The following is a 12,713-nucleotide window of genomic DNA, read 5'->3' as shown; positions in this document are numbered from 1 at the left end:
AGTCCTTTAACAAAACTGTGACAGAAGGAGTATTTTGGGAACTGTGTTTCTGAGATCCCCCAGTCTTTCTCTACCACACTTTCTCCTCCTCCTGCTCCTCTTCTTCATCACCATCATCAATATTTTTCAATACTCAATATCTATTTTTCTAAAAATTTTATCTCCAGAAGGTGAAGTTGTCTCCAGAGCCCTTCCTGACAAAACAAAAGATCAGGACCAATGTAGGATAAGAGCCAGAGTCCACAGGTCTGGGATCCAGTGTTGTTTTAGGATTTGTTGTGACAATCCACAGAACTGAATGCCCTAAAAGCACTTCAGCATGCAAGGCAGAGATAACAACTTCTCTTTCTTTCTATTTGTTCATCTCCCTTAGTTCTAGACTTCAATGCCAGAAAGCCTTTCTTTTTATAGTTCTTTAGATCTGGCAACTATCAAACCAATTCAGACCAAAGATCAGTTTCAAACCGTGGGTGATGCCCACGGTTCATGTAGTGACTCAGAAAAACCTTCTTGATACACTCTTGAAAAGAAGCACATTGTTCCTAAAGAACAGAAAGAAGCATTGCTATCTTCTGAGCGGGAGACAAGTTTAGCACGATCACATATCAAAGAGACCTGTGAACCTCTTGCCTCCATCTTGGCAGGGTGCTCTCCAGAATGTTTAATATTTGTGCCCAAAAATTAAACGGCAGATTTGTTTACAGAAGTGTTTTCCAAGAAATGCTAGGAATACACTCGGCAGCTGCCCTGATCGCTGGTGCTGGGGATATCTTGCGTGTCTGAGTGATTTATGGATTTGAACTGCCTTCTGCACTCCTCCTGTTTGAGAGGCAAGAGTGAGCTCCAGCACAACAGAGGAACCATAAAACAACAGCTGCAAAAGATAGCCAGAGCTCCTGCCTTGGTTTGGCACACTTTGCCAAAACTGTGCCAGGCACACATGTTTGTGTGGGGCTGGATAGGGGAGGAACGCCACAAGAATGTTTGTCATCTGCAAGAGAAGAGGAATAATGTGTTGTGGGGAGATAAAGTTAAATGAGGAGGTGTGGGGAATGAGGTAAAGGTGTAAAACTGCAGATGTTTTGAGAAAATATCCATTAATCCTTGAGAAGAAAGAAATGGTGGCAAGGATGCTAAGGAGGCAGTGATTAAAAGGATTATCTTGCAGGTTTCATAGCTTGAGTAGAGAGGGGAGGTTGGCAGACCCCACTGCTGACACTGCAGGTGTCTGGTGCAGAAAGGAAGCAGGGGAGAGATGTGATATGCCAGACATAACAGCCAAGAGAAGAGATGGTGGAGCACAGAAAGAAATGCAAAGAGAATTATAGTGATGCTAAGGTGGTCTAGTATTACCTTGGGTAATGGTTTTATGAGGTATGCATGCAGGCAGCAATTAGGAAAAGGTCAGCAAATTCATAGTCAGGATATATGCAGAAACAGAATGCAGAAGAAAAAGGTCATCAAATTCAGAGTCAGAATATGTGCGAAAGCAGCAAGTGGATTTTGCATGATAAAGACTCTAGTTTCGCTGTCCTCCAGTCATATTGAATGTAAGTGCATCTTTTCAAAACGTGAAAAAGACACTTGTGGGGTTTTTTTTCCCAACAATGTGAAAATCAGAGAGATCTTCATGCATTTTGATCAGTGGGTAAGAATTTTACTAGCCTCAGCTGACGAGACACATATAGTGACACATGTCACTTCCTTGCTCAGCATGCTTTGGTTTTGTTTTCTTCACTCCAACAACTTAATGGCTAAACATGTCTGTCAAGTCTTTCAAAATAATACGCAGCCATAGAGCTGATAATTTGTCCTTGAATTGTTTTTGAAAAATCTGACCAGGTTGGCAGCCCGGATGATGTCAGAAGTAGTTGTTATTTAACTGAGGGATCATAAGGAGCTGTTCTCCTGGTAAACGTCATGTTGTCTGTTGAACTTGACCATAAAATTAGGGTGACAGTTTTAATATGTATACCTTTTTTCATCCACCAGCAAAATCATTGTGATGTTTCACAAAAGGCATCAGTGAAACAGATAAAATAAATACAATCATCTGAAGACTTTTTATGTTATGGATGAGAAAATCAGTGACCAATGAAAAGAGAAAACAAGCATTTGAGGCTTATCACAGTCATGTGCAGGATCTGAGTAAGGGGCAGTGGCAGGTGGCAGGTTTGACATTAATTTTGGCACTTGTATCCAGACTAATCTAGGCTCTACAGTGAAATGTTTCTCATTGTGCTAAATGGCCTAAGAGGTACACGGTAGCCCTAGGCTGCACTTCTATCATCAACATAACAAACTTCTAGCGAAGATTAAGTTACCAGTTGATTGTGTCTCCAGGGGAAGGATATACACTGTCATACCAACAGCTGCTCTTTATAAACATAACTTTTTAATATTGCTGGGCTTGTTTCAAATTGTACATGGTGGTCTTCAGCAAGCTAACCTGAGCCACCAGGCTTGTATCAAGTCAACACCAAGAAGGGTGACCATGCTCCTACTCCATAGAGTGCAGAGACGATACAAGGCTTAAATACTTTTGTGCAAGCTTCTACGTTTATCACCACTCCAGCTGCTTTATCCTAGTTTCTATTTCTCCACTGTTTTGGGAAGTGCCTTTGGAGGTAGTATAATGTCAAACTAATTTTAGAACCCAAGTCCTACTTTATATGTTCTAAGAACAGCCTATTGATTGCAATACAGTAATGAGTGCAGCCAGGGTGATTTTGAGGTGCTGAAGCACCTCTACTTGAGATCATGTGCCCTCCACCCAGTGTGAAATCTGAGTCGGAAGATGTGGGGAAAGAGCAATCAGAGCCAGTCTTGGGACATTTTGCTGGGAAATGTGCTCCTGCCAGAAGGATCCTTCTATTGGCTGTGGAGGTCTGGGAAATTCTTAATCCACTAAGGGTTGCGGGGTTTTATAATTTCAGTATTTTTGTTTTTATTTTATCCTTTTTGTATTTTCCAAATCTTGTTCTCGAGCAATGATCTCTCTCATAGTTTCCCCTACAAGTGGGAAACTTGAGCCCCAGGGAGCTTAATTTGATTTTTTTTTTTTCAAAGTGCTTGGCACTTCCAGCTCCTCTGTCCTTCACTGGGCCTTCCATGCACTTGCCAGATAACAGTTATATCATGAGAAAATACCTCTCTTCAAAAGGTTTTTTTGCACACATACTCATACATACTGGTGGAGTTAGGTACAGTGGGGTAAAGACATTAATTCAGATAGGCAGGTAAATGTGCAAATAGGGCACCAAAATTCAGTGTTACTGGGATTGCTTCTCTCAGCTGCTTTGAACTCAGGCAATCACTTGGATCCCTTTGTCACTACAACTCACAAAAGTTTATATCTTAGTTTGTTGTTAGGTGAAGCCTTCCTTAGCTTTGTCAGGACTTATTTTAGTGGACTGTGAGGGTAGATTTAGCTTTGGACCAAAGAAGTTTCAGCACGATCCAAAAACAGCAGCTAAAGCATAGTGAATAAGTATTTCAGCCAAAATGGGAAAGGGCAGAGATGGGGCCATGAAACAGCTGCTAAGAGCAGTGGCCTTTTATGAGCTGTAACATTTGCTGGGCAGATAAATGGAGAAGTGAAGAAGAAATTATTTCTGCTTTTCCAACTCTGCACTCTGGCTTGACAGTCACCATCCAGTCCTCTCTTTACTCGGGGCATTTGTCAGTGCTGTGTCACCAGGTCTGCAAAGTGAGCCCTGAGATATGGGGTCATTAAGTAGGGGCAGAAAGCAGCCTGGGGACTGGATTCATCTCCCTCAGTGTGAATAGGAAAGGGGATGGAGAGGGGGAGAAGGTGGAAATCTCCCTAGGCTTTTAACACAAAGTTTGGGTTTAGAGGTTTTGGAGAGTTCAGTGTCTGAATTTTCAAATTAAGGCTCATCTGCATCATTTATCTGAATGTGGCATTGTTTGTGATGGGGGAAGAGCTCGTGCCTGTGCTCTGAGCTCTCACAGCCATCAGGCATGAGGGGAGCAAGCTGCAGAGACTGGCCATGGGATGGACCAAACATCCTGAGCATTTGAGTTCAGAAACAGCTGGAGAAACTCACTGAAAGAAAAGAAAAATAGTTGCATTGAAGTCATTAAATACGGTTGCTTCTGCCTCAGAGAGTTCTCAACCCAAAACATGTGGGAATTCAAGAAACTGTTCAAGGGTATTACCTACATCTGGCCCAACAGATATTTTTGAGGCACATTACACAAAGCAAGGGCATCTCATGCTAAGTGAGGCACATTTCACATAAATTCAGGCACTAGAAGTTATCTGGTGATTGAATTTATGTGCAAGTAAGTCTGGTGTGAGCCATCTCCTCTCAGCTTGTAGTCAGCAGGAGATAGGCACCTCCAGCCCCCACAGAAAAGCACACATGACAGCTTTTGATGTCAAAAATTGGGTGAGGTGAACTGCTGATGACAGTGCCCACGGAAAACATGCAGGTCACAGGGCTCCAGGTGTTTCAGTCTGCTCTCCAGCCTGAGCATGTCTTTGCAGCAATGACATCTTCTTGGAGGTTCAGCTCAGAACACAGCATGTAAGGGGAAACCAGGCAGAGATTAGGCCCTTGGAAATCACACATGCTTTGCTGCTTCATACAAAAGCACCTCCGTCTCTCACCTGTGCTCCAGAGCCTGAACATGGTGGTGGCAATGAGGACAGCTGCCCACCAGGAGGAAGCTAGGGCTGAGTTCCTCCAGGTACTTCTCCATCCCCAGATATCTAGAGGTCACTGGCATCCCTAAGGCTGCTGCTGCTAGAGCCCAAATGCTGCCTGCCACAAGCATTTTCGCAGGTGTGGGAAGGCCTGAAGATGTCTGATGCTCCTGGCACCCTATGTGCCTCCTGGCAAAAGGCTGTGTGGCCACAGGTTTCCATGGAGGTTGGCATTTGTGAGTGCTCTTCCCTCAAGTATGAGGGGGTTGGGTGTGGAGTTTTATGTGCAGATGTCTAATTTGGAAGGCACTGATGTGACCTCTGTCTGTGAAGGGCTAGAGGAAGCAGATAGACCAATGGCTTGCTGACACAGCCAAATCCCAAGTTCATAGTGGCAAATGCTAATCCCATATTCCTCACTGCTAGAGCCTGAGTGTAAAGAGTTTGCAAAATATTGACTACGAGCAAAATCTCCACAGATTTCCTCCTCCCCTCTGCTCCTAAGTCTCTGGCAGTCAGTATCATATGTACAGAACCTACCTCTAAATCTTCCAAATTAGATTAAAGGCTCAACAATATCATAACACAGTTTTAATTGTTGTACTACCTGTCATGAACCAAGACAGCAAGGTCAGATTTCCATGAATATCTGTCAGTAGAGCTCTTCCTTTATTAAAGACTGTACTAGTTCAAGATGGTTAGATTTTTGCTTGTTAAAGCTATCCTGAACACTTACATCCTTCTTGGATGCCCATACTCTGGCATCTTCCATGGCTTGCAGAGAATGGCAGCACCAATCCCAATTGCAAGGGATCAGTGGTAAAACTTCTAACCTCACTGCAATGAATGAGTAACAGCACCTTAGTATGGTTTTCGTGGGGGCTTTGCTTTACAGCTTGCAACATTTACTTTATATTTCTAAAGCACAGTTGGACTCAATGATCTTAAAGGTCTTTCCAACCTAAATGATTCCATGACTGTAAAGCAGCTCTTCTAGTACACATACCTCCCATCACCTTGGAGTAGAGAACTGGCTGAAATTTTTGCTTTCCTTCCTGCTGGTGCCTTAGTCATGGAAGAAACAGGGACTGCAGACCCATGGAGATGGCAAAAGGGCCTGCTGTGTCATCACTGCTGTGGGTCAGAGACCTTCAGGTCCCATTCCTCTTCTTAAAGGGCTAAATTCCAGTACCACGGTATAGCTGAGACACCTGGAGAGGTCTCTGCTTCTGGCAATACTCACTCCTCTCTTGTTAGCCTGCCACCCTTCTGTATCTCAGAACTGCTGGTGCCCTGAGTGTGGGGGCATTCCCCTGCCTGTCTCAAGGAAGTGGCTCAGCTATTACCTGCTGCCAGGAGCCCGTGATCAGGGCCAGCAGCCTGACAGATTGCTGATATTTTAGTTTTCTGGTAGCATCCTTTTTCAAGTAGTCCTCCTTTCCCTGAGGAGGCTCATCAAACAGTAAAGCAATACCCAAAATAAAACTGGGACAGTCTAAGTAGAGGGTCAATGGGAACCAACCAGCTTCAGAGGATATTTGCTCTTTTCAGAGAGAAAATCTGAACTGTAATCCACCTTCTCAAGTTTTCAAATGAAGTGTGCTGGGAGACCACATTTACACCAACTGGTCCCCAGTTGCTGGATGTGGACACCAGATCCAAATATGCTCTGCAGCTGGGTTGACACCTGGGGATTAAACATGTCATTACTGCCCAGAACATCCTGGACTGGGGCAGGGACAACCATTGTTTTTCCAGGTTGTTCCTACAACATCACCCGGATCCTTGAATTGTGCAAACAAAAATATTGGCTAACATGAAAAGGTTGAGGCTTTCCAGAGCTGTCCAAACATATGTCTTAAGTACCACGTTTTTGCTGCTTCAACAGCTTTTCATAACTGTTTATTGTTCTGGGAAATGTGAAAGGGCTGTTTACATGGTAGCTAAAGGAACATGTGGCAAAAGGCCACTAGATCTAGGATGAACAATATTTTTCTGAGGAATCTGTGGGATATTTCTCTTATCTCCCTAACCAAAGTCTCTGGGCCGTGCTCCTCATCCATGGTTCTTTGAAGCCAGGCATTTCTGCATGGACAAAAGGGGATGTGTGAAAGTCATTTGTTCCCAGAGGCTTGACTCAGGCTGTCAAACCATGCCACTTGGCAGAGGCTGAGGACATGCTGTTATAGGCTTTTTAATGCTGGGATGAATGCTTCAGATACCAACTTCTCATTGGTTTGGCGTTATAACCATAAAACCTGACTGGGCTCCATGTCAAACCATAAATCAGTTTGTCATGTCAGAAAGCCTGGCACACAGTTTGTGTTAATATCCACTCTCTGCAGCTTGAGCCGCACTTGCTGTCCAAATGAACTGCTCAGAGACAAGCTGGGAGATCATGCTATCTCCTAAGGACTATGGCTTGACCAGAGCTCTGAAGAGAAGAGAGAGAAGAGGAAGGGAATGAGGAGTTCTTCAGGACCAAGGAAGTAATAAATAAATCCGGCAAAGAAATTGAATCCCTCAGCAAGTACTGCTGCTTCAGCCAGGAGGAGGAACAACCAGCAACCTCAATGCAACAGCACAGTACTTTTCCAGATAACTATGCTGCTGTGTAGAGACATTTACCTGCATGCAGAGGTTGCCTGATGCTGTTTCTTCACCTCCCTGTCTTAAAGAAAGGTTTTAATTTTCCTCCTCTTAAAATAGTTTAACTTCACATCAAGGACTACGTCTCTGTTGCAACTTTCTCTGCAGAAGTACATTGCAATGCAGAGATGGACCCAATACTGGCAAGAAGATAGACAGGTTGTAACCCCACCTCTGCACTGAGCCTTGCTCAGACAAGTTTTCCTCCAAAGCCAGCAAGACACTCCCCATGGGAGTTGCTGGAAGACCTTTTTCCACATCAAACCTCTTGGTTTTTCTGTGTACAAGTGTCCCTTTCACCCAGCAACACACTTACATTGCAGTGGGAAGGGAGCCCTGAGCAGAAAACTTACCCCTGAGCCACATTCCTGCTGCCAACATAGACTTCCTTCGTGATCTCAGGTTAATCTCTAAAGTCGCTATCTTTTTTATAGTGAGATGATAGCACTGGTGCTACAGCTCCCTGCACCAGGAGGTGCAGGGCTAAAACAAGGCAGGCCCTGAGGAACAAAGTACCTTGCAAAAGGCTGCACACCTGGGGTGGACAGACAGACAAAAAAAAGGGAGTTGGAGTTTGTTACATTCACAGAGCAGTCAAAATTTCTGAGGGCAGTTCTGTCAATCCCAGAGCCTTGACAAATAATTTGATTGAGAAATTAGAGTTGCTCATATCTCAGCCAAAGTATTGAGCCCTGAAATATCGCCATCTCCTTAGAGGTCCCTCGCAGGGTCTTCTTATAGCAGGTGACTGTATTTTAAGGTCAGGCAGTCCCCAATACAGCAAAGTGACGGGCTGGAACTGCTCAGGAGCACAACAGCCCTTTCCTTCGGGGGCCTCGTGCTGCTCTAGCTGTGATGCCTTAAAAGGCTGGCAACACAGAGATGCTGCAGTCCTTATCTCCTGCCAATGGCTGGTATTTTGGAGATATTATATTTATAGCTCACCCGAAGCACGAATGCCCAACTGTCTCATTACGAAACATAGTTTGGGCAATCCAATAAAGCGTCGAGTCTGTCCCTGTCCTCTCTTGTTTGCAGACTCATGAGCAGAGGCAGCACTGAGTTGCAGCAAGGTAAGACAATGCCTTGTTTTTGTTTTCATTGTTCTTTGAGTCTTTTATTCTTTTCACCTGCCATTTGCAATGACTTCTCAGAATTTATAGACATCTTGAGGGGAGTGCTGCTTTTTCAGGGGAAGAGTGGATTTTAAGATGTTTATTCCAGGGCATACACAGAGCATCCCTCTTTGTATTTCTAGTCAGCTTTTGGAAACCAGGTGCTAACTAACAGCTGCTCTTCAGTTTCTTCACTAATAAAACACTGTCATGTTTTCATGCTCTCAAGGAACACAACCATGTCTACCTAGAGACACTTCCCTGGTTTGAATAGCAAACTGAATGACTTCAGGCAGAAAGCTTTTCATTAGTTTTTTTGGGGGTTTCCCCTCTATCAGCATTTTCTGGAAAATGAATAGATAGTGGGGGGAAAAAAGAGGACAGAGGAACATTTTACTTTTTTCACCTCTTTCACATGATTTCCTAATGGCCATAAAAGAAAGAAAGGAAAATTATAGGTGATGCTTGCTGATTTCATGTTTTAAACAAATACTTGGTATTGATTACAGCAGCTGTGTGAAAAGGGAAAAGAAAGCAAAGCACTGAATCATAACTGGGTGTTACAATTCCTGCAAAGCAGGAATTCATCGAAACTAGCCTGTAAAATAGCATTACTAATAACTGCCAAATGCCAATTATCAGGCTATTGTTACCTTAAATTAGTTTTAATCTCATGAGAGCATTAATTTTCAAATGAAGCCAATAAAAGAAGAGCTCTTAGGGAAAATAAGATTGTGTAATATTGTTTAGATGCATTTACAGATACGGTTTTATTATAAACATTCTTGTAACCAAAGGTTTTCAAATCCAAGGATCACTAAGTGTGACACAAAGGTAAGAAATATCAATTAACTTTTAGTCCCAAAGCTAAAGCTATCACACTTTACACCAGAGTTTGTTTACTATTCCATTATTTCAGAAATTAAATGAAAGACAGCTTTTTTCAAAATGCTGAGCCCTATACAGGCTTGGACAGGATCTTTTGTCCCTGGTACCCAAGTACCTGGGGAGCACGACTCCCTAGACCTGACACAAAGCCCAAAGGACAGCCCAATTCAGTTTGAGACTGAGCTAAGTAAGGATTTCAGAGGCAGAAGGGTAGATCATTAGTTGGTCTAAAGCTGCTGGAGATCCACTGACTTTAGATGAGTGGTGAATGTTTACATGAGGTGTTATTGGGCCAGTGGACGTGGAGAAGTTGGGTCTGGTCCCAGGGCCGCCTCGTGGGCTCTGCCATGGCAACATGTGCAATACACCTGACAGTGCTCCTGCAGGAGAGGCAGCCCTGAGCTGTGCCCAGGCCATTACACACTCATAGCCTCTGAAATTTAGTGGCCACATCCAAAACATATCCTAGGGATAGGATTTGCTCTTAAGCCGTGCCCAGGTGGGAGAGCCCCATACAGTGTCTGGGCAACTGACCAGCATGGCTGACTGAGTCTCAGTGCCTGGCAGCATCCTGGTGTCCTATTTGATTTATGATTGCAGATATGCCTCTGGGGGTGCTCCCATGTATCCAACCTTACCTACGATGGGGACCCACTGCCATGGTGGATGTCCTCAATTAACATGCCTGTCTGAGCTCTCCACGCTTATTCTGGTGGGGGCTGTGACAGTCCGTGTAGATAAAGCTGAAGCAACATATTTAGGAACAAGTTTGTTCCACCTTTCATGTCAAGAACAGCATGTAAGTGGGAAAAAAAAGGAATATAAAATACCAAATTGTCTGCACATGTGCCTATCTTATGTTGAGGCTTATTGTCCCCGCATCGATGCCTCGGCAGGCTTAATGTCTTCAGACACTGCAGCCAGCATCTCCACATGTCTCCCTGTTCTTCAGCAGTAACAGTCTTGCAGCTAGACCATGGTCTCCTCAGATGTGCACAGAGCTCCAACCTTCGGCTCCACAGCACTGGTGAGATGAGTTTCATAAGTTATCCCAAAGGTAGTGTGTCCCACCAGAGAGTGCAGAGTTTTAGAGGGATCCCAGTGGGAGATGGCAGCTGCCTTCACTGGTCCTTTGCTCCACTTGGTCTGTTTATTCCAAGACCTTTCTGTTAAGCTAAGCTGATGTGCCTCCACAGTAAATTGTGCAATAAAGAAATTGTGTGCAAAACTAATATTTTTTATAGAGTAGTCTCACTTCTCCCATACTAGAAATTTTCTTATGTCTTCAAATTCTTTGTCTATCATCCAAGCCTCAGGCTAAAATAGTGAAAATAAGAAAATCATTCTGCTTTTACACTTAGTGTAAAAGTAATGCCACTGGTGTATTGACAGTGTTTCCTTTTAAAAACAAGAAGCAGAAGCAGCATTCCAATCATGTACTGCAAAACATTAGGTTTTTTTAAAAAAACCTGTGTTGACCAAAGGTCTTTAGCTCGAATAAAATGCAGGAATATAAACAATAATGAAGTGATTTTTCACTGGATTTGAATTTAAAAGTGAAATTAAACAAAAAGATCCAAAGGCTATTTACAAAGTGAACTCATTCTAAAGGCAGTCTTTCCAACAATAATACTTTGTCCTTACCTAGCATTTGAAAATATGATTAATGGATGAATAACTTTACTTTCTCCCTTCCAAACAGCAAGCCATCAGAACAAGGCAGACCTTTGACTGCAGCTGGCAAGAGGCTGGGAGGGGGCAGACTCATTCAAATGCTTCTGTAATACAGAAAATGTAAAAGGCTATTTTATAAGTAAGAAAACCAGAGAAGAAAGTGAATGTGAATACTAACTAGGGGGTGAAATCCTAGCCCCAAAGATATCAATAGGAGTTTTCCCAGAAATATCCACTAATTTTAGCAAAACTCCGATCTATTTCCTTTCCTTCTAATCTACTTGTGTAGATTTGCACCACCAATGTGTGTTTTAATATTTTTTCTTACCATTTTTCCTTTTTTTTGTAGCTGTGTACTGTCTAACCAAAGCACAGACACTCTGACACAATTGTTTTTCAGTGAGATGAATTATTACTGACTGCAATACTTTATCTTCAGCATTATGTCACAGTGAGTACAGTTTCATGCTGATAAATCTCAGGCTGTTTCAACAATGTTCATCATCTAACACTGATTAGCTTTGTGAAGCATAGGTCATATTACACAAAATCCTAGTTTTTCTAAAAGCAGCTGGAGCAATTTTGCCTGATTTTACTCAACTCCCTCTGACAAACATGGAAGGAAGACTACCACAAACATTTCAAAGGGATTCATCGACTTCATAAAACTCAAAATGTTTCTGCTGCAGGTTGATTTACTGGCTACTGTTAAGACATACCACCAAGAAGTAGCGAAACTGAAAGAGATGGAAGAAAAAATATTTTCCCTCAGTCTCACTTCATATTTTCAGTAATTTTTTTTTACAAAGCCAGTTTTACAGGTTCTCTTTTGTATTTTTTTTTCTGCTATGTCTGTGGAACTTCCATACCACAACAAATTAGAGGTAAACTCTCCTTTAAAAAAGGAAAATAAGTATACTATGAAACCACTTTATCATGAGAATAGAATGGGCACTTATATGGGGACAGAAGTCGTTTCACACATTTCATAAGCAAAGCTAGTGGGCTTCCAGATCACCATATTCCCTGTCAAGCTTAATAGATTTTCACCAAAGCCTCCCTAGAAATTTGCATGCTTTCTATAGGAGGGGAATAGACAGCACTGACTAGTGCTCCTTTCTAGTAGTCTGTGGCTAGGGAAGTAAAGCCTAGCACTCACAGAGACTACCATACGAAACCAGAAATACCTGCAACCCACAGATGCCACTACACAGAAACCCATTATTCAGTTACTTAGCCCATATTTTAAATGCTGGGTAACCTAATTTCCTATGCATGATTTCCATTGCAACACATTCCACAGTCTCCAGTGTTGGGTGTAGAAGGCAGCAGGACACTCAAAGCTTGGAACACTAATTATAATATGAAGAGAGAGATACAACATGGCACTTTCGGTGCAGAACAACAGAAAAAAAAAAGATCTTAGAATAAACTCAGCTGTACAACTACACTACATAAGCCCCAACCCAGGAATTTGTGTGAGCACAGGTTAAACACATTGTGTGTTATGCACTTGTGTGATCTACATTTCACATTAAGCATTTCTTCTCTCAACATCTTAACATCTTTTTAGGACAGAAAAAATAGCACATTTTCCTAATTCAGAAAGGAGAAGTAAGGGCCAGGTCTGAGGGCAGACTCAGGTGCTGAAGTGTGTTTCAGATTGGCAGGAGACCAAACTCAGGACTGCAGTGACCCAGGACTCCAAGGAATAA

The 12,713-nt window shown here is 42.8% G+C and overlaps 1 protein-coding gene across 4 annotated transcripts in view; it reads left to right on the top strand.

Moving 5' to 3' along the window:
• The window catches only part of FHL2 (four and a half LIM domains 2), a 59,575-nt gene that overhangs the window by 7,355 nt on the left and 39,507 nt on the right, over positions 1 to 12,713 (top strand). Inside the window, exon 1 of one of the 4 annotated variants that reach the window (XM_064646366.1) lies at positions 8,300 to 8,394. The exons of 1 other annotated variant lie outside the window; for it this stretch is intronic. Coding sequence is in view for 1 of the 3 variants with exons in the window: in XM_064646364.1 (XP_064502434.1) it covers positions 8,364 to 8,394 (31 nt within the window). In the remaining 2 variants the exon portion in view is untranslated. Of the gene's footprint in view, positions 1 to 8,299; positions 8,395 to 12,713 lie in introns of those variants that run through there. 2 more of the 4 variants (XM_064646364.1, XM_064646369.1) reach the window with 2 other exon arrangements.

This window comes from Pseudopipra pipra, chromosome 2 (assembly GCF_036250125.1).
Source record: "Pseudopipra pipra isolate bDixPip1 chromosome 2, bDixPip1.hap1, whole genome shotgun sequence".
In the NCBI taxonomy this organism is placed as follows: Eukaryota; Metazoa; Chordata; class Aves; order Passeriformes; family Pipridae; genus Pseudopipra; species Pseudopipra pipra.
The sequence above is the reverse complement of the archived record's forward strand: the minus strand, read 5'-3'. Positions and strand labels throughout refer to the sequence as shown.